Source organism: Phoenix dactylifera, unplaced genomic scaffold, assembly GCF_009389715.1.
Source record: "Phoenix dactylifera cultivar Barhee BC4 unplaced genomic scaffold, palm_55x_up_171113_PBpolish2nd_filt_p 000972F, whole genome shotgun sequence".
Lineage (NCBI taxonomy): Eukaryota > Viridiplantae > Streptophyta > Magnoliopsida > Arecales > Arecaceae > Phoenix > Phoenix dactylifera.
In genome coordinates, this window is record NW_024068329.1 from 42,572 (window position 1) to 69,926 (window position 27,355).

A 27,355-nucleotide genomic window follows, 5' to 3' on the forward strand; every position below is an offset into this window, starting at 1 on the left:
GATCACAAAATTTCTTCCTGATTTTATGTCTAAGGGTGTTGGATTTGAGTGCTTGTAATCCTGGGAAGAGGACCAAGATCGCATTTAAAGTTGGGCTCAACTTCTTTTTATAAGATCTTACATCTAAATCTGATTTGTAATGGAGATTGTTTGTAGATTCTGTCACAGTTTGCAGCCTCTCTCCATCCATGTTTGGAACAACTCTTTAGGAATAACACGCCTTCTTTTGTCCTTTAGTGATGCTAGTGGTCTGGGCCAACTGGGCCAATAATTATAGCACATAGATTAGGCTAACGATATAAAAAGACAGCAGCATAGTGGACTGGGCCAGGGCTGCTAACGAGTGCTTTGTCTGTCAAATAAGCTCTCATGGCGTATTCTATCATCTAACCTCCCATTGTTCTCTTCTAATTTTGATTGTTGGTTTCATCTTACTGTTTTTGGATAGTTTGCATCCTGAGCGTTCTCGAATCTCGACGGTTGCATCTTCGGCCTCTTCTCCAACTTCATCCATCAGTCTCCGGCACTGCTTCTCACCGTCAAGTTTGGCCCTGCTTTGTTGGAACTTGAGTTCGTTTTTCTTGACATTATCAAGTTTTATCGTTTTCAACTCTTTTATATTTTGATTTGTTTGTAGCGATTGTCTTAATTACTTTGTTTGATAGATGAATTATTTTTAAATAAATTTTTAAAAGTATTTTACCCTTATTAAATTTTTTTATCATTTTTTTAAAAAAAGCTTCTCTTAGCGAGTTCGCCTTAAGCCCCCAAATGCATTGGGCCGCCCCTGCCCATCTGTGACAATCATCTCCTTCCAACTTTAGTCCAGAGGCCATCTGGCTGATCAATGTTGCATGTGAACCAACAGTAAAATCTTTGCACGCACATAATTGACGGTTGAGTGTTTTCCACCTCGAACATTGCTTTCAATCAGAGCCATCCAGTCCATGGACCTCAATTTATAAAGGGAAACAAAAAGAGGGACCCCAACCGACTCTAACCTTCTCATGCCCAAGGCTTTCAAGTTTCAACAGCGGTGCTTCAGCCAATCCCTGATAACTCACCTCAACCACCTGGTTTGAACTTAAATTCGAAGGACGTCAAACAGACTATGATCGAACGGTTGGCATGTCATCCCTGGCACACACCGGATTTCCCTATATCACCTTCGGTCGCCTCACTCACCCACGGTCCCACCTGTCGCTTCACGTCCCAGGCAGTGGTCCAATGAGAAAGAAAGACAGGAGGGCAGGATTCGTCGTGGTCGGGCGAATTAATTCTGAAGAATTCGAGAAAGCATAAAAAAAATCCCATCCACGCCCGGTCAGCCACGGAGACCGTCCAGATCTCATCGGACGCTGCCGCCTCCGATCACATCGGATCGATCGACTCCACGGGAAAGCAACGGTCACACAACTGGCGTGTGGGGGGTTTGTTCTGTTTTTTTCCTTCACAGCTTAGGAGAAGGACGGAACCCTAAGGATTTGTGTTTTCTTTCCTCTCCTCTCTATCTTGGAGACTTTTGAACTCTTTGGTGAGCTTCGACTCTCTTCTTGATCGGCCGCCTTAATTGCTCTCCTCTCTTTTTCTTGCGATTGTTGCTTTTGATTTATTTGAAAGATATTGAGATCTCGTTCCTTGTTTTGAAGATTTCAGATGGCCGTCTCTGGACCGATGTAATCGATGTATCTGAATTCTATTTACTCGAATTCTTGGAGGCACCTGCTTTATTTCAATCTCCATTGCTGTTTCTTGGTGAGATCAAGATATTTTAAACCAGATATCTCGACGGGATCTACTGGTAGGTCATCCTCTCTTCCTTCATCCATCTTCTTTAATTTCTTGTTTTTCTTGACTGTTTCATGTTACGCTTCCAAATGCGCTGCAAAAGTTCGTCCTGTTCGCCCTCTTGATTAATGGGTCATCATTTCGTTCTCTTAGAGGCACTTTTCTTGATAGATTTTGATTCATGTCCATTATCATAGTTTTATCGACCCTGTCTTGCCGAATAACTCCAAGAGTTCAATGTGTTGAAGCGACTTTAGCATTGAGTTGGCATAATGAGTTGTGAAACAAGATGCCATCTTCTTCCCTCAAGTCCCCAGTTGCACCTGGAAAGATTTTGCTTTCTTGGTGGAATGATTTCAGATTTTTGATTTACGTGAGTCCCTGCACTTTGGTTGCCAGGAAACTCTCTAAGCGTATAGTTTCTGGCATGTCAGACACCTGAAAACTCTAAGGGCTCGTTTGGTTCGCGGAAAACATTTTTCCTCCAAGGAATATAATTCTTAGGAAGCAGATTTCTAGAAAGAGCATGCCTGAAAAAGTACTTTTGGCATGCTTGGTTGATCATGAGAAAGTGACAGATTTTCAGAGTGTTTATGTTTGGTTGACCATCCACTTTTATGAAAAAGTTATGTATAATTTCTATTATATTCTTAATAAAAATTAGGTCTTTAATGTCTTTTTAATAATGAAGGGCCTTTTTGGAAAAAAATAAGAATGGAGTGATTTTCGACTCATAGAAAAGTAACTTTTCCATGTTTTTCATGGAAAAGACTTTTTAATGAAATGTGGGAATCATATTTCCATGCAAATACAACTTTTTTGTCTCTCTTCTTTAAAAATTCTAACTAAACAAGAGGCATCTCATTACTTTCCTGTTGACCACACTTTCCTCCGAACCAAACGAGCCCTAAGCTCCTCAAGAGTCATGGACACTCCTTGACAAGACAACATAACGGTTGTTGGGGGAAAATAAACAGCCCCAAGGCCCGTAAACCGGCTGCCGGCGCCCGACCTGAGAACGTCCGACCTCTAAGTGTCTGACCTGAGGGCGGCCGAACTGAAGGCGCCCAACCTGACACGCAACTTCGGTCTAAGCACCCTACCTCGGACGCCCGGCCTGACGCCTGACCAGGCGCACGACCTCGGAGTTCGCCGACCTCGGAAGCCCGACCTCGCCGCCCACCCACCACAGTCACATCCTTCTGAAGCTTAACCAGAGGCCATACCCTGTCACCGCCGTTAACAATTAACGCGCATGATCTCTGCAGACCTCTGGCTTACTCAACCATTTATGAGCATGGTCCGTGCAGACCCTCGGCTCACTCAACAATTAATGCACATGGTCTCTGCAAACCCTCAGCTCACTCAACAATTAATGCACGCGACTCCTGTTATCTACGGACCTCGAGCTCTTCACGGCAACTCAGCTCGGCTACGTCCGATCCGTCATGACTGCTCCCTGACTCCGACCTGATCTCACACGGCAAGCCATTAATACATACGATCGTGCATTAATTCCGACGACATGCTCAACCATACGGTAATTTCGCCCCATCATATCACAGGTAATCCTATATCTCCCTATAAAAAGGGGGATTGGACTCCGAAGTCTAGGTGATATTTTTTCTCCCCTCCCACTTTTGAATACACTTGCCCCCTCTGACTTAGCCATCGGAGGGCTGGCGCCGGAAACCCCGGCCACCGGCTTTTTGCAGGCCACTTGCGGAGGACGCCGCTCGTTGATGGATCGCCGCCCGCCAGTTCTTGCCGGAGCTCCTCCTTCCTAGCGGACCGGTCGCCCCCGGGTCCAGTTTTCAGCAACAGTTGGCGCTAGAGGAAGGGCCCGAGTCGCGGCCATGAAGTTGAGAAGTAAAGGAGCCTCCAATGTTTTCCGGCGTCTTCCACCAAGCCCTGGACATTCCGTCCAGAACTCGCCGCCTCCGGCTGATCCGGTTCCCCAAGTCCAGCCATAACAGTTCAGCATCCTGGCGCAGCAGGTCCAGGCTTTGGCCGCCGTCGTCCAAGGCCTGCGGCGTGAGGAAGCCTCACCCATGCTACCTCCACAGGCCCTGGCCCAACCGGTGCTTCCTCCAAATAGACCGATCCTCCAGGGCCAAAGTTTTCATGTCTCCTCCAGGGCTAATAATGAAGAACGAGCGTCTCTCCGGAGAGAACTGCCGGAAAGAAGCCTAGGCAGAAGGCCGCAGCCTTCGGAGGCTGAGTCGGCTCCGGACCGCCACGAACCGGAGCAGGTTACCGTGACAATCCCCCAGGTTGGGGAGCTCGACAGGAAGGTCGAGAACCTGGAGCGCCAGATTGAAGCGCTTCATAACAGGAAGGCAAGGCGCGAGGGTGATTTTGAGTTCACCACCAAGTTCCCCTTTTTCCGCCAAATCGAGGGTGAGCCGGTCCCACCGAGATTCAAAATGCCCCAAGTGGAGCCCTACAACGGAACTGCCGACCCCCTTGACCACTTGGAGAGCTACCGAGCCCTCATGGCATTGCAAGGGTCCTCGGAGGCTGTGCTTTGCAAGGCCTTCCCAGCTATCCTTCGGGGAACCGCTCGGCTTTGGTTCTCTGGACTGAAGCCGAGCTCGGTATCTTCTTTCGAGCAGCTCGGCCGGCAGTTCGCCACCAACTTCGCTGCCAGCCGACGTTAGCGGCGGACATTGGATTCCGTCCTGGACGTCAAACAAAAGGAGGGGGAATCCTTCAGAGAATATCTTGACCGCTTCACCGCTGCGACCTGGGAGGTCCGTGAGCTCGACCAATCGATAGCCATGTCGGCACTGAAGACCGGCGCTCGCTCCTACAGATTTCTCTTCTCCATCGAGAAGAGCTTTTCCGCCGACTTCACCGAAATGCTGGTCCGAGCTCGAAAATATGTGAAGGCCGAGGAGGCTATTGCCTCTAGGCGGGGCGCGATCGAGCCGGCCTCAAAGAAGTAAAGGAAGCGCCGTGAGGAGCATGGCCACCCGAGAAGCCGTTCTCCCCGCCGGGATAGGAACCTGCCTCGGCTGAAGAACCCGCCTCGGCAGCAGGGACGGCTTCGACCAAGGTCCCCGCCTCGACTAAGATCCCCGCCACGGCCTCGAATGCACCCGGGGAGGTACGAGAATTACACTCCCATCAACGCGCCCCGGGCCGAGATCCTAATGGAGATCGAGGGTCGGGACTTCTTCCGACCCCCGCCTCCGATGCGCGATGTAGGAATCCCACGCAACCCTAGGAAGTACTGCCGCTTCCACCGGGACCACGGCCACGATACGGAGGATTGTTTTCAGCTCCGAGACGAGATCGAGGCGCTTATCCGCCGCGGGGTGCTCAATCGGTTTGTGAGGAACCGACGTGAGGAAAGGAGGCCAGTGGAAAACGCCGTGCCGTCCGAAAATCCAAATGACAACAGGCCCATCGCCGGCACCATCAATGTCATTGGAGGAGGGAGCTCGGCTGAAGAGCCAGCCGAAGAAGGGGTTCCATCGAAGCGTCTGCGCACTTCTGAAGTCATCTCGTTCTCGGACGAGGACTTGGAAGGGGTTAAGACCCCTCACGATGACGCTGTGGTCATCTCTATGATTGTAAATAAATTCGATGTAAAGCGCGTCTTGGTTGATAATGGGAGTTCGGCAAATGTTTTGTACTACAATGTCTATCAAAAAATGGGGCTGACAGAAAATCAGCTTCGGAGGATGAACGCCCCACTAGTTGGATTTACCGGGGACTCAGTCCCGGTTGAGGGCGAGGTCAGTTTTCTTGTCATAGCTGGGCTCGCCCCTCGAGAAAGCACCGTGAGAACGGATTTTCTTGTAGTCCACCTGCCTTCAGCCTACAATGCCATTTTGGGAAGACCGGGACTGAACGCCCTCCGGGCTGTGGTCTCAACTTATCACTTGCTCGTGCGGTTCTCCACCAATTACGGGATAGGCGAAGCCCATAGAGACCAGGCGGTGGCCAAGCAGTGCTACATGGCGACCTGCAAAGCAAAACCACCGGTCGAGGCGTCAAACCAACAGGAGCTACCAGCCGAGGCACCAACTCAAGCAATGGATCGCATGTTGCCCATTGAAACCTTAGACGTACGGAACGACCTCTGGAAGAAGCGGGTAGAGCCTGGTGAGCTTCTTGCCCGAATCCCTTTATAGGAAAATTATCCTGAGCTAACCGTGCAGGTTGGCTCCGGCTTGAGCTCCTGCGAAAGGGAGCGCCTGATCAAATTCCTCCAGGCCAACATGGATGTCTTCGCCTGGTCGCCCGCCGACATGCCGGGAATCGACCCCGAGGTCATGGTTCACCGACTCCAGGTGAAACCAACCTGCAGATCCGTGAGGCAAAAGAAGCGAGGCTCAGCCCCGGAACGACAGCAAGCGGCGGCCGAGGAAGTAGACAGACTCCTCGAGGCCGGCTTCATCCGGGAGGTCTCCTATCTGGACTGGCTCACCAACGTGGTCCTCGTGAAGAAAGCCAATAGAAAATGGCGTATGTGCGTAGACTACACCGACCTGAACAAGGCCTGCCCAAAGGATAGTTTTTTCCTTCCCAGCATCAACTAGCTTGTCGACTCGACCTCGGGATATCAGCTGCTGACCTTCATGGACGCCTTTTCGGGATACAATCAGATCCGAATGGCACTTGAGGATGAGGAGAAGACGGCTTTCATCACCGACAAGGGTACTTATTGTTACAAGGTGATGCCGTTCGGACTGAAGAATGCAGGAGCTACATATTAAAGACTGGTCAGCCGAATCTTCAAAGATCAGATAGGCCGAAATATGGAGGTCTACATGGATGACATGCTGGTGAAAAGCCGAACCACAGAGCACCACGTGGCCGACCTCAATGAAACATTCTCCCAGCTCAGGAAGTACCAAATGAAGCTCAATCCTGCAAAATGTGCGTTCGGAGTCACCTCGGATAAATTCCTGGGCTTCGTAGTGACCCAGCGTGGAGTCGAAGCTAATCCCGAGAAGATCCGAGCACTGCAAGAGATGGTACCTCCAAAGACGGTCAAGGAAGTGCAGAGGCTTATCGGGCGGGTCGCGGCTTTGGGGAGATTTGTCTCCAGGTCGGCCGAGCGCTGCCTCCCATTCTTCAAGATCCTTAAACGACCAAAGAACTTCCTATGGACGGAGGAGTGCCAGCAAGCCTTTGAAGAGCTTAGGTGCCTTCTTGCCTCCCCTCCGCTACTCACCAAGCCTCAGCAAGGCGAAGTCCTTTATTTGTACTTGGCCGTCTCCCCGATCGCAGTAAGCTCAGTCCTGGTCCGGGAAGAGGACAAGCTCCAGAGGCCTGTCTACTATACCAGCCGGGTTCTCAGAGGCCCTGAGACCCGATATTCCAAATTGGAGAAAACAATCTTCGCTTTGATCACTTCAGCTCGGAGACTTCGGCCCTACTTTTAGGCCCACATTGTGGCCGTACTGACTGACCAGCCTATAAAGCAAATCTTGCCGAGGTCGGACCGTGCCAGAAGGATTGCCAAATGGGCAGTCGAGCTCGGGGAGTTCGACCTCGAATACCGTCCAAGGCCGGTAATCAAAGCCCAGGCGCTCGCCGATTTCATCGTGGAGTGCACTTTGCCGGACGACCCCGAGCACCCACTCATGCCAACAAAGGAGACCCCGGGGCTACCATGGATGCTATATGTGGACGGCTCCTCAACCTCGGAGGGTAGCGGAGCCGGTCTTATCCTTACAAGCCCAGATGGGGTGGTGGCAGAGCAGGCCCTACGCCTTGAGTTTCCGGCTTCTAACAATGAGGCGGAATATGAGGCGCTCATTGTCGGGCTCAAGTTGGCGAAGGAGTTGAAGGCAGAAGACCTGAAGGTCTTCAGTGACTCCCAACTGGTCGTGAGCCAGGTTCTGAGAGATTTTGAAGCGAAGAAGCCATCGATGCAGAAATATCTCCGAAAAGTGCGAGACCTCACATCCATCCTAGGCTCCTTCAACATCCAGCATATTTCCAGGTCAGAGAACCTGAGAGCAGACGAACTGTCGAAGTTGGCGACCTTCCGTATGAGCGAGCTCCCAAAGGCGACGGCGCTTGAATATCTCCAAACACCCAGCACGGAAGAGCCTGAACCGACTATGCACATCGACGCCGAGCCAAGTTGGATGGACGAGCTTGTCAATTATCTTCAAAGTGAAGTCCTCCCCAATGATGAGCTCGAGGCTCGCCGAGTTAGACGTCTAGCCTCCCGATTTATATTATATGAAGGCAAGCTCTACCGAAAATCCTTCACCTCTCCTCTCCTCAGATGCCTCCGTCCGTCAGAGGCGGACTATGCTATGCGAGAGGTCCATGAAGGGATATGTGGGAACCATCTGAAAGGCCGAGCACTGGCTCATAAAATTTTGCGCCAAGGGTACTTTTGGCCCACACTCCAAAAGGACGCAACGGACTTCGTTCGAAAATGCGACCGATGCCAGCGAAACGCCAATATCCAACGCCGACCCTCGGCCTCGCTGACCTCGATCGGTGTCCCCTGGCCATTCGCCCAGTGGGGAATCGACATCCTGGGGCCGTTTTTTCTGGCAACCGGACAGAAAAAATTTCTGGTTGTCTCCATCGACTACTTCACCAAGTGGATCGAAGCTGAACCGGTGGCCCGGATCACCGAGCAAAAGATGCGGGACTTTGTGTGGAAGTCGATCATATGTAAATTTGGACTTTCCCGCATCCTTATATCTGATAATGGTCGCCAGTTTGACAACATGCGCTTCAGAGAATTCTGCTTCGAGCTCGGCATCGACTACCGCTTCACCTCGGTCGCCCATCCCCAAACAAATGGAGAAATCGAGGTAACAAATCGCACCATTTTGCAGAGGCTCAAGGTCGGCTCGATCGGTCCAAAGGACAGTGGGTCGAGGACTTGTACAACGTTCTCTGGGCCTACCGGACTACGTTCCGACTACCCACAGGCGAAACCCCTTTCAACCTGGCATACGGGACGGAAGCCGTTATTCCTCTGGAAGTCGGTCTCCCGTCCCTGAGAGTGGAGCATTACGATGCCGACTCCAACTCTTCTCGGCTCAGGAACAACTTGGACCTCGTCGAAGAGACAAGGAAAGTCGTCCGAGTCCGCATGGCGAGATACCAGCAGAAAACGGCCTAGTACTACAACTCCAAAGTCAAGCTCAAGCTTTTCAAAGTGGGGGATCTTATCCTCAGAAGAGCTGAAGCCTCTCAGTCGACTGAACAAGGGAAGCTAGCCCCAAATTAGGAAGGACCTTACCGGGTCGCGCGAGTCCAGCGGCCCGGAGCGTACAAATTGGAATCTCTTGAGGGAACTTTCATCCCTCAAAGCTGGAACTCCAAGAATCTTCGGATGTACTACCAATAGACCCTTCGGGGGTCATCGACAAATGGGAATACAACTCTCACCCTCCACTTATGATAATTCGCTTACGGTTCTCCATTAATTATTTCATACTCTTCCTGACAACGTGATGTCCGTGAATCTCAGGATGCCCGACCAAGTTCGGATGCCCGACTAAGCTCGAATGCCCGACCAAGCTCGAATGCCCCAGCAGAGCCTGGAACGCCCCGCCGCGTCGATATCGAGCTCGGTCCCGGTCTCCCTCAAAAACCTCGACTGAGGTCGAGATGCCCCGTGTGTCGACCGTAGAGTCCCAAACTCCCTCGACCTCGGAAAGCGTCGCAGGTCGACAGTGCGTTCCCAGACCCCTCGACCTGCGCACGATCCCTCGACTAAGGTCGAGATGCCCCGTGTGTTGACCGTAGAGTTCCAAACTTCCTCGATCTCGGAAAGCGTCGCAGGTCGACAGTACGTTCCCAGACCCCTCGACCTTGCGCACGATCCCTCGACTAAGGTCGAGATACCCCGTGTGTCGACCGTAGAGTTCCAAACTTCCTCGACCTCGGAAAGCGTCGCAGGTCGACAGTGCGTTCCCAGACCCCTCGACCTTGCGCATGATCCCTCGATTAAGGTCGAGATGCTCCGTGTGTCAACCGTAGAGTTCCAAACTCCCTCGACCTCGGGAAGCGTCGCAGGTCGACAGTGCGTTCTCGGACCCCTCGACCTTGCGCACAATTCCTCGACTAAGGTCGGGATGCCCCGTGTGTCGACCGTAGAGTCCCAAACTCCCTCGACCCCGGGAAGCATTATTAGGTCGACAGCGAGCCCGAGCTCTCTCGACCTCGGGAAGATGGGGTAGTACCTTCGCGGTTCTCCGTGATATCTAACGACGACGGCGGAATGACATCTACGCAAAGTCCCGACGGTAGCGACATCTCCCAGCATGCCGGCGTTCCCTAAGCGGACCCCAGGCCAAAAAATGCCTCTGAAAGCTGGCTGAGGAGCCAAGCGGCTTGCTTCAACATTGGGCGCTCGACTTCGAAGGCACAAGCGGTACATCCCACTTAGCGCCTGCTCCATTATATCCATTTGCTTATGAATCGTTGGCGAGATCTCGATCAACCTCGGGACTTTCCCCGACCAAGGTCGGGATGCCCTTTTGGATCGACCCAAGGCCGAGGTCCCGTCAACCCCGCGCATGCTCTCCTTATTTATGATCTCCATCTCAGCCCGCACAAACCACTCTGAATGAGGGCCCAGCCAAACCCAAACACGAAAAGCCAACGTTCGTTTGTAGCGATGACCTCGACCTTTGATGCTCTGGTCGAGCTCGGGAGTGCCAAGGCACCCACCATATATTTTCATTCCACTTGTCGGTACCTCGACTGGGCTCGGGGCCAATTACCGCGGAGGCCCCAGCAGCAACTTAACTTTGATTCACGGTCTCCTCGGAGACCGATCCCAAAACTTTCCGCGAACCTACGGCCGAACACTCCGGAAGATGAATCTGAAAGCCCGACAAAACCCCTCTTGGGGTCCGAGGCTCGAGCTCGGTGCCTTAGAAATTTGGGAGCCAGGCTCGAGGGCCTGGCAAACTCCGAATTCGAGCTCGAAGACTTAGTGAATCTTCCTAAGATTTGAGCCCGACGCCTAGAAATTCTTCATCGGACCTAAGCTTGATGGTTTGGCACACATAACCCGAACCTGAGTCCATGAGTTTAGCCGAGCTCCAGTACTTAGAGGAATCCGCCAGGAGGGAATCAACTCGAATGGTTAAAATAAAGGCTTATCCGTTAAGCAGAGAAGAGAAAAGTAGACATGAATTCATAAAGAAAGTTCTTTCATTAATAAAAACCCGAAGGCTGAAATACAAAATCAGAGACCGGCCATACAACAAGTTTGAAGGCCGATCTCACTCACAAAGGGAAAAAACAAAAAGAAAAGCTAAGTCTAGGGAGCGGCGGCTGCACCAGTGTCACCCTCAGGGTCATCTATGGTAATAACCTGAGAGCCTTCGGCAGGCGCTGCCTTGGAACCCTCCGCAGCGGCCTCAGCTGGTACCTCGCTAGAAGCCTCGGGAGCGCCCTCGGCAACCTCCCCGGGAGGAGCCTCCGACATCGCCTGATCGGCCATATCAGCTTCGGCCTCGGCGAGCTCCTCCTCGGCTGCGAGAATTGCAGGGACGTCGTCCTCGGACTCAGCGCCTATCCCCATCCTCAGACGGATCCCCGAAAGATCGAGCTGGGGGCAGTACCGAGCCATCTGCCTTCGAAAATTCTCGAAGCCCCGGAGGAACCCGTCCACGGTCTCCTCCTCCAACATGTCGTGGAACTTTTCCGACTCCTTGAAGAGCTCCACAGCCTTTTCAGCTCGCTCGAGCGCCCTTTTCTCTCGAGCTTCGAGCTGCTCGATCTTTAGACGGAGAACTCCGCCCTCATACTTTTGGCCCGCGGCTTCGGCACGGGCCTCGGCAAGACGCGCCTCAGAGGCGCGCAACTCGGACCGCGCCAGTGTGTGCGCAGCCTTTTCTTCAGTCAGTTGGTTGAGCGCCGATTGTCGCTCGGCCTCGGCGGCCTTCATCCGCGAGACAGCCTCCGCCCGCGCTGCCTCAGAATCGGCCAGTCCCTTCTCGGACATCTCCATCTGCCTCTGGAATCGCCGAGATTCATTCTGGCACTCCAAGGCTATGAATACCAGGTTGTCAATCTCGTGGAGGTGCTGCAGAAAAGGAAAGAAGCGGTAAGTTAAGGCCAAGGAAGTGACACACAACCAAAACTAGAGAAAGAAGTAACTTACCCGGTTAGCATTACAGTAGGTCTGGTCGACCAACTCGGTGAGGCCGACGGACCTGAACTCGGCCCGATCGGCCGGAAGAAGCGCGCGACGAAACACCGCGCGCGTGACCTCGCTGTCGTGGAGGGCCGAGCTGCCCTCGCGAATGGGGGACTCCGAGTCATCGGACTCCCCCTCGACGCGACCTCCAGCCCTCGACGAGCTCGGAACCCCGTCGCCCCCGCTTGGCTGGGGGCCTGAACGCCGCAGGCGGACGATTGGCCGATTTGGCCACTGGGAAATAGGCACAGGGCACGCTGGGGACGCCGGGCCCGCCCCCCTTTTTGAGCCCGAGTTCGCCTGCTCGGTAACCGGGGCTTCAACCCGGACGGATCTGGAAAGGCCGGCCCCGGAGCCCCTCGCCTCGGCAGGGGCGGAAGTCGAGGCCGCCCTGGCCTTCTTCCTGGGCTCTGGAAGAGCCCCGCCAGCTTCGGCCGCCCTTCTCTTAAGGCGGGAGAAGAGCGCGGTATTGCTCGTCACCATGTTGGAAACGTCTGAAAAGGAAATAATCTTTCTAAGTATTAAGATCAATGATTAAGGAAAGAAAAAGAGCGAAAAGACTAGCAAAACAAGGGAAGCAATGCAACCGCTCTTACCCTCGGGGCGCGCCGAGCTTAGGCCGGCGTTCACCAAAGCCTCCTCACTCAGGAGGTCGGTAACAGTGATGTCGCCCTCGAGGCCGCGTAGGGCATCAAATGCCCTCTGCTCGTCTGCCGAAAGATCGGTGAGCCGGTTGAGAGCCTTCAGTCGGGGAGTCCCCCATCTCGGGTCAAACCCCCACGAGAGCACGGAAGCAAGAAAGAAAAACCTCTCCTTCCAGTCATGGATAGAGGAGGGGGCACCTCGGAAGAGGGACATACCGCCTCGAAAGGCGAAGTATAGCCACTCTCCGTCCGCCGGGTTTGACTTTAACAAAAAGCACCGGCGGAAAACACCTACCAGGGTCGGTATCCCGTGCGCAAGGCAAAGGGATATGAACCCAATAATGGTCCTCCACGAGTTCGGGGCGAGCTGAGCTGGGATGAGCTGGTACTCCACCAGTAGCTCGTTCACGAACTCGTGAAGGGGGAACCGAAGGCCGGCCCAGAGTGTCTCGACGTATACTTCGATCCGGCTCGGAGGGGGCCTTGTTACCCGGTCCTCCGACCCTGCGGGCTCAAGATGAAACCCAGGCCGAAAAAAGAACCGGGAACGGACCAAGTCCAGTTCCTCTTCGGTCAGGTTAGACCCGACCTCACCAGGACCACGACCCATCCCAGAAAAGAAGAGGGACGACCGAAAAGACAAAAAACCGAAGGAAAGCAAAGAAGAAAACGAGAAATAAGGGGGAGAAGAAGGAGAAGAAGGGAACCCCCGAGCCTACGTGGGAAAAAGACCTACGAGGCGGCCGCCGGAAATCGCCTTAGCACACCGCCGGGGAGACTCGGTCGGACAAAGGAAGAAGAGAGAAAACGAGTGAGAAAGAAAAAGCAATAGCGGCCAAGCGAGACCTTAGGGCTAAGGCAAGGAGTTTATATAGACCTCCCCAACGGTCCAGATCAGCGAAACTAAATCCCGCCCTCTGGCCAGATCTTGCCACGTGTCGGCCTCGGAAGCCGAGACGGCACACTTAACCCGGATAGACGCTTCGAATGCAGAATCATGCAGCGTCCCATCGGATCCCGAAGCTCCATTACGAGCCCGCCACACGAGGCAGCCTCGAAGGACGACAGGACGTCGCCCCGTCTCCTCTCATTAAAGAAACCCCGAAGCGCGCGGAATGCCGAAATAATTTAAGACCCCCTGGCCCCCAGCGCAATTAAGGCAGCTACTTCCCGCGCCCGAGCTCGCAAACGGCTCGATCTCGGAAGTCGGGGGTAGTGTTGGAGGAAAATAAACAGCCCCAAGGCCCGTAAACCGGCTGCCGGCGCCCGACCTGAGAACGTCCGACCTCTAAGTGTCTGACCTGAGGGCGGCCGAACTGAAGGCGCCCAACCTGACACGCAACTTCGGTCTAAGCACCCTACCTCGGACGCCCGGCCTGACGCTCGACCAGGCGCACAACCTCGGAGTTCGCCGACCTCGGAAGCCCGACCTCGCCGCCCACCCACCACGGTCACATCCTTCTGTAGCTTAACCAGAGGCCATACCCTGTCACCGCCGCTAACAATTAACACGCATGACCTCTGCAGACCTCTGGCTTACTCAACCATTAATGAGCATGGTCCCTGCAGACCCTCGGCTCACTCAACAATTAATGCACATGGTCTCTGCAAACCCTCAGCTCACTCAACAATTAATGCACGCGACTCCTGTTATCTACGGACCTCAAGCTCTTCACGGCAACTCAGCTCGGCTACGTCCGATCCGTCATGACAACTCCCTGGCTCCGACCTGATCTCACACGGCAAGCCATTAATACATACGATCGTGCATTAATTCCGACGACATGCTCAACCATACGGTAATTTCGCCCCGTCGTATCACAGGTAATCCTATATCTCCCTCTAAAAAGGGGATTGGACTCCGAAGTCCGGATGATATTTTTTCTTCCCTCCCACTTTTGAATACACTTGCCCCCTCTGACTTAGCCATCGGAGGGCCGGCGCCGGAAACCCCGGCCACCGGCTTTTTGCAGGCCACTTGCGGAGGATGCCGCCCGTTGACGGATCGCCGCCCGCCAGTTCTTGCCGGAGCTCCTCCTTCCCAGTGGACCGGTCGCCCCCGGGTCCAGTTTCCAGCAACAACGGTCATCACCAAAACATTATGATAATCTCTCATGTTAGTGTTTTACACTATTGCCGAAAGTTGGCAAGTGTAACATTGCTTGGACCATCAAATTTGCTTGATTTTTGCTGTCTCACGATTATCGTGCATTATTTTATTGGCCTTCTCGAAGTTACATTTCTGTATCTTTCGGATTTCAACACTTGAAAGTTCAAACACTTTCAATTATTTGTGTTACAGTGCTTCAAGACGAGATGTTAGATGTGGGAGTGGGAAGATGGTAGATTATATGAGCAGTGCATTAACCAATGGAGGATGAGGCATCAACAAGGTTTTCATGTGTGCCTATTGGGGCGATCTGATTGAGCCTACAGTTGTCGATCGTTACTGATAGGTGAGATGGGTGACGGGTCGTAATTTTGATAGCAAAATATGGACTGTGGTAGTCAAATAGTGGTAGGCAATGACCTTACTTAGTTGAAATAGACAAGAGGAGGTTGCTAGAATGGGAAGCCGGATGAGGATGTGGCAGTGTTAAGGGTAGACAGAAAGTGGATGAAATTGGTGATAAGGTCTCTATCAGTGGTAGGATTGATTATGTTTACTCAAATTAATCAAAAGGTCCGTGAATATTGGTAGGAGAGAACATAAGTGGCTGAAGTCCTTCATTTAGGAAATAAAATTGCATCATGTGGCAAAATATATCAATTAGAGGGGGAGTAATTGTAAGAGTTTCTGGGCCTTGGTCTCAAGACATCGTTGTGAAATGTCTTAGCTTTAGAGTGTGTCATAGGTGATGATGAAAGGAGTGTTGAAGGAGAGAAATTATCATGATAATATTAACAAACAATTACATGGTCATGGCATCCTTTTTGTTATGAAAATCCAATGGGACTAGTGATAAGGTAATTATCTAGTTAAATAGAGTATATATGAAACTTGGTGATTGATATGAGGATATGTGGTGATTAGTGGTTTCATCAGCTGATCCCTAAGTACAAAAGTGCTAGGTACCATGTGAGGACCCGCTCGAGCGCGTATTTACTCCCATATGCACTGGATAAATCTTGGGCGCTTATATAAGGTCAAGAAATCCAAATAATACTTTCCGACTCAAGATTCGTCATCTTGGTGCCGGTGCCACACTAGCACATTATCGATATGGTATGGTATAGAATTTTTATAGCGTACCGATTGTCGGTACGCCATCCATATCGAATATCGATATCGAACTGGTATGGTATAGTACGGTACGGTACGTACCATCCGATTCAGGTTGGTATAACATACTATGTTCCGACTAGTTTTTTTTGATAAGGTCTTGGATTGTTGTAAATGGTATTAGAGTGGGTCCAGCTCATAGCTCATATGGATTAGAAGATACCGTAGCATAGGTTTATTTGGATTGCACATGAGTTGTATGTGGTGTTTGTGAATGGATTTGTGGCATTTATGATTGGATTTGAATAGATTTGGATATTTAGCCTGGCAAGGAAGCTGGAGCTTAAAAAAAGAAGTATGTGAGAACCCATGCAGGTATGTATGTAGTTCCACATCGGCTATACACTGGGTAGATCTTGGATATTTATACAGGGCCAAGAAATCCAAATGACACCTACCAGCTAGTTTTTTGGAGGAGGTCATAGGTTGTGTTAGAGCACATCAATGAAATCTTCTTGCTCGTACCTGTTGCCGTGGAGTTGTCCAAACACAAAGGCAAATTGAAACAAAACAACATGATTTATCCTAAAATAACATGCAATCTTAGCTCTCTACTTATTAGCTCTGATTCCTAACTTGTAATCTTTCTTCCTGTATTTTCTCTATGCTTTGAATAAATTGTTGCGGAGGGAGGCAACTCGCTCCTTCTTCGCCTTTCAAAAAAAGATTTATCCTTAATTAATAAGTACAAAAAAATTGGACGTGACACATAAAAAGAAACTTCATCCTTGGTGTCTGTCATATTGGAGAAAATCAACCTTTGAGAATGCATAAGGTCACACCAAACGAGTGATTGTATTAACAAGCAATTATTTTATTATTTTACATCATTATGGCTCCCGTGATCTTTCAGAAATCATAAATACCAAAACTTACACTTCTTCATTAACAGAAAAACTGCTTTACCAGCATCTAACAAAATATAAGCTCTGCTGTTCACTAGAGATCTCATCTCCGTTGGAAATTCAACACCTTGACTCCAAATGAAAAGACAGTCGCAAAGAGCACAGGAAATGCAATAACTGCAGCAGCAACTGCTCCCAAGAAGTCATGTTCGTATCCAAAGTACCTCCTTACGAAGTGCTTCACGGTTTCACCTGTGTCCATGGTGGTATCACCCATGTCTCCGAACTGTGAGGCAAGCAGGCCATAAAGAGTCCAAGAAATTGGGCATGCCCAGTAGTACCATCTCCACCATACAGGTATCCTCTGTAGTCAATAAATGAAATTTAGTGCTTGAATCCTTGAATAAAAAATATATGATAAATTAAACTTACCGGACGAGGAATCACGAAGCCTGCAAAGAGATTCCATATTGCATAAAATGCAGTGGATACTATTGCAGCAATGTTTGAATTGGGTGTCAGTGCCACTGCCATCATCCCATAGTATGTGAAGTAAAGAAATGTGAAGAACATGAAGAATATGTACCACATGAACTTGGCAGCTGTCCAATCAAAATTTATCATGCTGTACACAAGTAACCCATATACCACTGTCTGAAGGAAGGTATATGGTATTTCAATTGCAACCTGAATGCAATAGAATAAGGTGAGGAGTGATTCATGAAAGAAAAGAAAGAAATGCATAAATATGGTAATATTGGTCCCCAATTGTTAATGAGGATCCAGTACAGAATAACCTGAAAAATCATTTGATTGTTTGAAACATGACAGTCCTGAAGCATGAAATCTTATACATTTACCTGTGCAAATGCATATGGTAAAGCAGAATACATTCCTGCAGCCTTCTCTCTATAGAATACTGTCCGTTCAACATCCACAATAGGCTGGACAGTTTGAGAATTCTGTATTCCAATAAACATGACTGCACAATACATTGATCCCGTGGCATTGAACAGATCCTGCTGTGTGGTTCTGCAAATTTTACGACCACGTAGAGGTGCTTTTGTCATTACCAAATTAAAAAAATCATAAATTTGACATGAAGACAAGAGTTACATCAAATTGAAGTAAAGATCCAGAATTAATACGTTTTAGAGCCAAGTCTCCAGAATATTGTCCCAAACATTAGGGCTATAACTGTTGTAAAGAATAACCGTATGGCATTGTATGATGGATTGCGCCAATATGACTTGTACTGTTTCCAGAAGCAAGCGATGCACTGGATGAGGGATGGTTGTGCATATTGTGCGGGGAAGTAGAGATCTTTTGAACCAGGAGGAGGTGTACTGAGTTCTTGAATCAGAGCTTTGTTTCTCCTGCAAGAATCACCACAAAAATTTTCTTAATACAAGAGGTCAGAGATGCAGTGAAAGTGCTAGTAGTCAACATACCTGAATAAATCTGAGTTCTTGTATACTTCAACAAAATTAACTCCTAGAATTTCTTCTTGTGCCATTGAAGTGACTTCCAACATCCATGTTGCTGGGTTATAACCATCTTTTATCTTAGCGACTCCACTTATTCCCTTAAAAATAAACAATTGCTATCAGCACCTATAACATGGGATCTCATCAAGGGAAAGGAAAAATTCATGCAGATCTATACTATTTTTCTCATCACCTCAAAATACTTGATTAGTTCGCATGAGTTGTGCCCCAGTGGGCCTACATAGATCTCTTCACCGCCTCGTTTCATAAGAAAGAGCTGCAATTTTGGTAAAATTAGACATCAAAACAATAGTACCAATAAGCCAAAAGAACCCCTCTGGCTGGTCTGGCACAGAAAGGTCATGGAATTGTGGTGCATTAGCATATCCATCTCTAAGGAGGAACAGCAAATTTTGCTTTTCCAGTTATCTCTTACCTCATCGAAGGCTTCAAAAATGTCAATACTAGGTTGGTGAATTGTGCACACAACTGTTCTTCCTGTATCTACCGTGTTCCTGACAGTTCTCATGACAATTGCTGCTGCTCGTGCATCTAGTCCAGATGTAGGCTCATCCATGAAAATTATGGAAGGATTTGCAACAAGCTCAACCGCAATTGTCAATCTTTTGCGCTGCTCGGTTGACAGCCCATTTACACCTGGCAAGCCAACCATTGCTTTCCTCAGCGGTGTGAGCTCGACTAGTTCCATAACCTCCTCGATAAACATCTGCATTTATTGTGTCCACTGTCGATTATTGGCTAAACAGACTAGAAGTAAACCAATTCATTTAGGCATTAGTTGATATAGACAAGCATAGACCAATGTAGGAAATACTGTTAAGGATATATGAACTCTTCTAATCTTTAAAAAATCAATACATTGCATATGTGCCATATCAATTTATTCTTCTCCTGCTTAAGATGCTAGAAAAGATTTTAATAACTTGGGCCTTTTTTCTTAGCCATCAATATTGGAATACTATAGAGGTACATTTGCTAATCTTCTTTATTCACTAACATTAGATTTGAGTTTGCTATATAGTTAAATTTGATTAAATGTAATTGTAGTTTGTTATATTAAAAATCAATCTTCTGAGCTAGCTGTATGGACCGACCTTCACTCTTTTTTTTTCTATCACTAAAATTTTCATTCATCACCACTATCATCCAAATAGCATCTTACCATTTGCATACAATTTATAGGATACCAGAGATAATTTCTTTTAAGATATATGGAATATTTGAGATACGCTACTCGATTAGAAATGCATGATGGATGTATTACATGGTTTCTGGATGTACAACAAATCATAGAAACATCAAGGAGAGGGAGTTGGACTGGTTCAATTACAATAGAGAGGACTTATTTTATTTTATTTTTGAAGATTTGTCATCCTAGAAATGTGTTTTTTATAAATTTATTTATTTGATTTATTTCTGTAAATAGGTAATAGATCTAAAAATGAATATCTTACATAAATTGCATTGAATATGGCTTTACTAGAACCACAATGTTGTTAGTTACTGGTGTAAGAGACCATAGGCATCAAGAGTTGATGGATCAGAGAAAAGCAAAGTCAAGAGTGAGTATGATGTTTAATATCAAAGTTCAGTATATTATGTCATATGCTATGTAGCATGTGTAAGTATAGCAGACACAGCATGAAACACATAAAAAACTATATGACCAAATTATTAGCCCCAAAAGAAATTACAAAACACGCCCTCTCTATATGTTTTGCTTTTTGTAAGTAGTCACATGCATGTGAACATCAGCAAAATATGAGCATTGAGTTTAAAGATATCCTCACAAATAGTTTTTGGACAATCCATGTCAGGTGATCCATGCAATCCTGCTTCTACAATCACTAGTATGCCAGTATGCTAGCCCTTGCCTCTATTGTTTGTGTAGATAGATAAATGAAACAAGGCACGCAAAATGTTCATAAGAAGAGGAAAGAAAGAAAATTTTCTTTTCCTTCCTTAAATCTTATGTATGCAATTGTATTGTTTTTTCAGGGCATATATGTGTTTTGTATGCATTATGTGATTAATTAGAATTTTTAGATAAGTATTGTTTATTTAATAGTCTCGTGTTTCATGCCATGCTCTTTCAGCACTTTATGATATAAAGTGCAATAAGGATTGGGAGGAAGATGCTGCATGTGGCTGGTCGGTGACAAATTCCTCAAACAATAACTGAACAACTGGTTATACCAAGTTGGGAGCCTGCCTGCAACTTGATTACATAATATAAAATGCTTGGAATCCACTAAGAGAAATTCCTTGTGTTCTCTACATCACAAAACATGAGAATTTACACCTCAGGTGCTATTAAGACATAAATAAGATAGAAGCTTATGATGAGTGTTTTGTATAGATCATATAGAAACTGTTAACATGTGTGACTTAGACACAAATAACATAAAGTATAATAAGTGGAAAGAATGGAATTGCGAAATATAAGGTTAGGTCAATAGTTGTAATCTGAAAGTGATACCGATGAGCTTATGGAGAAGATAAGCTGACGTTGAAAAGAAGTATATACTTCTTTTCATGCATATATCGAATATACAATGAACTGATGAGGCAATCAACCCACTGGATCTGAATAACCAACTTTATAAACTTAGTCTCAAATGTGATATATAATAAAACTTGTTGAACTGATGGTGTAATCAACCTACTGGATCTGTATAATCAACTTGTTATGAGCTTGTGAACAGGTTTTGGTATTCTAGGAGGTAATTGCAGATTACCAACTCATGATTATGTGGTCTAGTCTAACTTTTGCCTGTTCATTTGCATAATAATATCATGATGCTCCAATATAAACTACATATCATCTGAGGAAATTATGTAGAAAACATTCTTTCTAAAGTGTTGTATTACATGCTGGCACCGACCCTTTATTTTTCCTGAAAAAGAAAGACCCAACATATATGTTTAAATGTCCAGGAAATGATGAATGATGCATATTGTACATACTACATGATGCTACCATTTGAGCTGTAGGGTGTAAAGTTATTGCAGTGCCTACCTTTCTTCTGCTAGAATCAACTTCAGGGGGTAACCTTAGCCATGCAGAGTAGACAAGAGACTCATATATTGTCACATGGGGTGAGTGGATGTCATTTTGCTCACAGTATCCTGATATCCGTGCAAAAGTTTCCTGCTTCTTTGGATAACCAGATATTTTGATGCTTCCCTCAATATATCCGCCCGTTTTTCTCCCAGCCAACACGTCCATCAATGTTGTCTTACCTGCTCCACTGACACCCATCAGTGCTGTGAGAACTCCTGGCCTGAATGCTCCACTTACACCCTTGAGCAGTTCCAATCGATCTTCTGTCACTCCTTGAGCTTTCATTTCCTGTGAGTGTAAATTAACAATCAGTCCGCAGTTCTTTGATTATAAATTTATAATAATGTGAATGACGTAACCTAGCCTTTACTTTGTAAAATTGCATAATATGTTTGAACTCGAGCATACCTGTGGCATGTCCACGGAGTATTTGACATCATCAAATGTGAGTGAGAGTGGAACAAATGGAAGTACCATACCCTTCCTCCTGTTCTGATTAGCCTCAGTGCTGATCTCCATCCCCGTGGTCCTACTTCCACTGCCTCTTGCTGCAGTCATGTGGATTTGTAGGTAAGCATCAGTGTTCCTGTAAATCAGATTGCGAACTTTTTTATTAAACTGACCTTCAGATGGATGGCTGGAGTTCCTTTCTCTAGTTGGCAGCTCGACACTTTCACCTGTTCGGTTAGCTTGCTTCTCTTTCAACGCTTCTTCAGATATAACTGTTTGGCCTTTTCCAATTGCTGCATCAATGTAATTTGTCAATTAGATCATTGATTTATCCTGCTGAGAAGTGCGACCAGTATTACTGAGAAACATTTAATTTTGGAGGGGAGGGAGCTCACGGTCAAGGTAAGAAAGCGCAACAGTGAAGAAGAAATTGAAAACCACAATATATCCAAGCAATGCACCGACACCAATCCAATACCATTTTGCTTGGGGAAAAAGACCTCGAGACTCCAAAACTTGGACTCCCAAAGTTTCTGTGCTAGCAGTCGCATTAACAACCTGTTTTGAGGAGTCAATGCTAACTTAGATCAATTCCAATGAATCAAACTTTTGCATATTCAGTAGGGAATTTCTTACATATCTCCATTTTTTCCCAAGAAATTCGTTCACAGCTATTGCATTCTGTGCATACATCAAGGGTGAAGACCAGTAACCCCAGATCCACCATTTCCTGATATCCTCTGAAGAAAGCAAAGAAGATTTAGTCATGCATTTGTCATTAGTCTTACTAATAAAATTAAAGTTGAGATAATGGCTTTTAATTTGTTGCAAGAATCTTGGCCTTGTACAGAAGCACATTATCTTAAAGACATCTTACTTCTTGATATGACAAAGCCTCCAAGGACTATGAGCACCAGCTGTGCAAAGGAACCGAATGTGTTTGCAACAACCATTTCTCTACCACATGCAGCCAGGAGCCGGAAGAGTCCAGACGCCATTTGGCTAACCAGTGCAAATATCAAAAATTGTCTAAACATCCTGTGCAAAGAAAATTGTCTGGTTATTTCAAGACGCTGAAAGATATATATTACAAATTTGCAATCTGGATTTACTGATGGTGATCAGATTTTTCTATCCAATTTCACCTTTGGACATTTGGATCAAAACCAATGACGTAATAAGTCATGGCGACATAGAGACCACATTCCAAGAATGAGATCGGAATCTTCAGTATCCACGCAGGTAGTGCATATGCCCAGCCAGGATAAAATAGGAGATCTCTTTGCTTGTAAAAGACGGGAAGCTTTGCAATGCTCATTGCAAGTTCAGCAAACCCGTTGAACAGATGCGTGATAATACCGATAAAAAGTGCACCCATATAAACTAAACCATCCTCCGTGTCACTATGGCCCATCTTGGTGCGCAGGAAGACCGTCATTGCAATAGTTGCAATCAAACAGAGCTGAAATTGTTAAAGGCCAGAGCATGTAAGATGCAGAATGATATGAATTTAGGAATTGTGCAAGGTCTGTCACTGACCTGGAAGAGTTTGAATATATAGACAAATGAGTTTCTCTTCATCAGCAAAAACTCTCTCGCCATGCAAGCTTTCAGCAATTCTCTCTTGCTAATTCCATATCTTGATGTAGTTAAAGCAGCTGGATGGTTTCTGCTCTTGTCGAAAGGGGTGGACAGTTCAATTTCCAACCTACGACCAACATGGAATGACAGAAATGCATCTGCAAATTCCTTAACAGGAATGAAACGGTATGGTTCATCTCTTCTTGCCCAATACTGTTGCTGGTCTTTTCTTGATGTTACCTGTTAATGCAATCAGATTTATTGTTGAAATTACAATACAATTCTTGGAACATAGACAATATAAACAAAATATCATATCAAACTATTTTAGCTACTTACTTCCTGCAAGAAGTCGGCAACACCTTTCCTCTCAGGACATCTGAAACCCATGGATTCAAAAAATTCAAGTACATGCTCACGTGGGCCCTGATACACAATCTGCCCTTCGGAGAGGAGAATAATGTCATCAAAAAGGTCGTAAGTCTCTGGAGCTGGCTGAAGCAGAGCTATCAGTGCTGTGCCTCCAAGGATGTGAACGGACTGCCTGAGGGAATTGACAATCTGGAAAGTTGTGGAGCTGTCCAGGCCAGTAGAGATCTCATCCATGAACAGTGCCCTTGCTGGACCGACAAGCATTTCACCTATTGACAAGAAGAGACTTGTTCAAGTTTGGCAGTCTTACAACAAAAGGAGTGTTTTTGAGTGCGAGAGTACAATCCCAAAGGTTCTCATTAACAGTAATTCGACCTGTCGTGACTCGCTTCTTTTGCCCTCCAGAGATACCCCTTAACATTGCATCACCGACCATAGTATCGGCGCAGATATCCAGTCCTAAAATCTGCAGTTTTAGAGGAAGCAGGGAGAAGAAGATAGAGTCATGACTATTGTGCATTAGGGTAAGAGATCTCTGAACTTATTTGTTGCCCTAATATGTCGAGCGCTTGCCTCCAACCTTGCCACTTGTACCTTATCCTTAATTGGACTTTAATATTTTCTTCTCTATGTAATCATTTTATCAATTACCATCCTGTGGGATACCTTTTGCAGTATCTCTGCTCTCAGTAGGAATGTCTATAAAATGGTCAGTGGTTTTGATTCATGCAGTATTTTGACCATAGCACCTAGTTGACTTGCTTGGATGGAAGCACTCATAATAGTTGGGGTTACAGGAATGATTGATGGAGCACGGCATAAGGAGTACTGTTTTGAAATATGTAGGTTATCTACTTCTGAGAGCATTTTCTACACTTGCTGAAGAGTTTATATCTTTTTGATCTCAGGGCATACCTTCAGAATGTAGTCTGTGACCACACTTTCCTGACCTTCTACTGAAATAGCCTGTTAAAGTAGAGAAAGGAAGAAAGATTAAAAAAAGAAAATTCAACATCTAACTAAATCAAGCTTCTAAAATATATGTGCTAGACATATTCTAAGAACAAAAAGAGGGAAAAAAGGATAGCAATGTGAGAATATGAAAGAAAGCGAGCCTAGAGAATTGTCAAATGAATGACGAGCTTGTTATCATGCGGATATTTATACCAAATCTGAATGCCTTTAGGGATGCATCTTTTTGCCTGAGATGACATAATCAAGCTTTGGTTTGTGCCAGAGATAATAACTGGAGGTTGTTTTTTTCGAAGGCAAATTTCCAGAATTCCAATAGGTATCCATGCATCTTTTCATCTTTTATGATTAGACAAAATGGTGGGTATATAGAAAGAAGTAAGAAATCTTTGTGGCTTCATTCTTTGCTGTTTCAAGAAGAGTGGTTAATTATTTTGAAAGTTGTTTTTGGTTTTTTATTGCAGTTATGTTCCTCAAGACAGCTAGAATGCTTGATTCTTTTGACTTGCAAGTGTATATGAAGAAGTGCTTTCACTTGTCTGTAGTATAAATGTGGTCTGTGTTGTATCCTAGAACTAGGATTCTTGAGTCATGGACAAAAGTAATATGCTTGTGACGAGGCAGATTCGGTTCATGCAATATGAAATTTAAGAAATTTAATTGCTATCAACAGTTGAATATTTACTCGGGTGCTACAATAGAATGATATCTTGCAATTCAAATGATCTCCTTCTTCCTTTCTTTTTCTTCTTTGGTTGCTCCTGTTAATGGTCTATTTTGTCTGAGATGGGATAATTTCGATCCTACTGATTGAATATTTACCTTCATATAGACATCTATATCAGGATCTGGCTTAATATTTGCTGCCTTCTCTCTTCTTGATAGCTCTGTCAACATTTCTGAAGTTCATTGCAAGAAGGCCGATACAAAAGTTATTAGATTCAAACATTGGAAATATCCCTCAAATGAACTCGGGACTGACATTTTTATCTTGTGCATACCATAACGTGTTCCAACACCTTGGCATCTTGCAGAGAAAGCCAAGGTCTCTCTCACTGTCATTTCACCTAAGTGGAGATCATGTTGACTGATGTAAGCAGACGTTCTCTGGGGGACAAACTCATCCATCCCATGGCCATTGTAAGTCACTCTACCCGAAACCTAATGTTTCATACACGAATATTTAAGTAATCCTGAAATATCATGAGCATGTAAACCATAGTGAGAGGCCACAAATAGATAAGGTGATAAAATTACCTTGAGGCTGGTATCAAGCTTTCCTGCTAAAGCTCGGAGCATAGTAGTTTTCCCGGAACTTGGAGGCCCTAAGAGCAAAGTCATTCTGAAATGCAGAAACTTAGTGCACGCAAGCCAAAACGGAAAGCTGATTCACTGCCAAGTATTTTATTTCTTATTATAAATTTATCATCGATTCGTTTCTTACCTGCTAGGCTTAATGACCCCACTGATGTCATTAAGTATTGTCATAGGTCTCTTTCTGCTTGGAAGTATATAAAGGGAGTTCAGCAACCCCTGTGGAGAGACAACAGTATATCAGGTCAGCCAATCCATTATTAGTTTTTTGCTACGTCGAATTCATGAATCCATCTTATATTTATATGAGCTTGCATGATTGTCTCTATAGTTAGTAGGTTACCTCTATCTTGTTAGCAAAGAAGTTGATGACCGTAGGAACACCGCTATTTCCCACTAAAGCTTCCGCATGAACCTCTAAGTTCTCGAAGCGGACCTCAATTGTTGGATTTTCAATTCCAACACTGAAAAGAGTGAAAAAATCAGCAAGAAACTCGAAGAAACCAGCAGGTCCTACCTTAAAAGGAAACCAGCAATCCAGGTAAATAAACTTACCGGTCCAAACGGCTCTTGAGTTTCAATAGAAACTTTTCATTGTCCTCCTCTGCCACTCTCACTAGCCTCTCCATCAGATTCTTCCTCTCTTGAAATCCAAGATTCTCTACATCGATCTCCATACGCTCACCTGTGGCCCCGGTCAGTATTCCTTTTCTCATTCTGTTGTAAGTGGGCAGCTTCTCAAGCGCTGCCCATTTCAGAGCTTCCTCATCGTCCTCATCCCTTGAAGACCGAGAGAAGACATCTTTGGTGCTGCCGCTCCGCCACGCCGAGCTACTCCGGTGGAAGCTTGCAACTATGCTGCTTCCTGCGATTTCCATCTTATCTTTGGTTGCTCGAACTCCCTTGATTCTTTTTTTCAGAAACAGAATAGAAAAAGCTCTCTGCCCCTGCCGAAACTTTTTGGGAACTTCAAGAACTTCAAACAAGGAATAGCTGGGCTCTGGCTGACAGCCAAAAAGGGACTGGGAATCACCAGCTTCCTCCCTAAGAGAAGTGAGATCCCAAGATATGGAGGTAGCTGCGAGGGAAGAATATGGGGTCTCTGCTTCTCGTGGGGAGGAAGTACTGGGGCAGGTAAGGAGGATAGCGCCTTTTAAATAGAACCGGAACCTCTGGTGTTAATGATGTAAGGAAGCACTAGTGAAATGGTATTCCTCGGGGACTTCAAGGATGCACCAGTAGCTACGCAAGCTCCCTGCCTTCTTTGCGCGTGAGAACAGCACGTGACCGTTTGGACTTCAACGTTTCTAGAGGAGGGGGAGGCCTTCCATTTCAACGTAAGGATCCATCCTTTCGCCGCCCACCGCTAGAAACCATAATATATTTA

At 46.7% G+C, this 27,355-nt stretch overlaps 1 protein-coding gene and 2 long non-coding RNA genes across 4 annotated transcripts; 2 read left to right on the plus strand and 1 right to left on the minus strand.

The window, feature by feature from the left end:
* Positions 1 to 1,193: 1,193 nt before the first annotated feature.
* On the plus strand, positions 1,194 to 24,409 carry LOC120103958. Its single transcript, XR_005509380.1, has 4 exons — positions 1,194 to 1,534; positions 1,650 to 1,801; positions 16,755 to 23,496; positions 23,685 to 24,409. It is a non-coding gene; the product is annotated as an uncharacterized LOC120103958 (long non-coding RNA).
* Positions 16,706 to 27,355, minus strand: LOC103696113 (pleiotropic drug resistance protein TUR2-like). Of its 2 annotated transcripts, XM_008777645.4 has the most exons (24): positions 26,524 to 27,354; positions 26,312 to 26,432; positions 26,099 to 26,187; positions 25,912 to 25,996; positions 25,656 to 25,815; positions 25,477 to 25,553; positions 24,598 to 24,648; positions 24,058 to 24,148; positions 23,650 to 23,951; positions 23,269 to 23,550; positions 22,875 to 23,191; positions 22,607 to 22,767; positions 22,366 to 22,469; positions 22,125 to 22,287; positions 21,903 to 22,022; positions 21,688 to 21,827; positions 21,235 to 21,567; positions 18,631 to 18,921; positions 18,388 to 18,471; positions 18,159 to 18,292; positions 17,856 to 18,083; positions 17,568 to 17,739; positions 17,140 to 17,394; positions 16,706 to 17,071 (listed from the first exon to the last, which is right to left on the minus strand). In XM_008777645.4, exons 1-24 carry the CDS (start codon positions 26,844 to 26,846, stop codon positions 16,811 to 16,813), a joined length of 4,344 nt encoding a protein of 1,447 aa, XP_008775867.2. In that variant the 5' UTR covers positions 26,847 to 27,354; the 3' UTR covers positions 16,706 to 16,810. The 2 variants fall into 2 exon arrangements, with proteins under 2 accessions (XP_008775867.2, XP_008775866.2); XM_008777644.4 differs by having other exon boundaries at positions 21,688 to 22,022; positions 26,524 to 27,355.
* Positions 25,702 to 26,412, plus strand: LOC113461168. The gene is made up of 4 exons (XR_005509381.1): positions 25,702 to 25,794; positions 25,877 to 26,053; positions 26,145 to 26,212; positions 26,326 to 26,412. It is a non-coding gene; the product is annotated as an uncharacterized LOC113461168 (long non-coding RNA).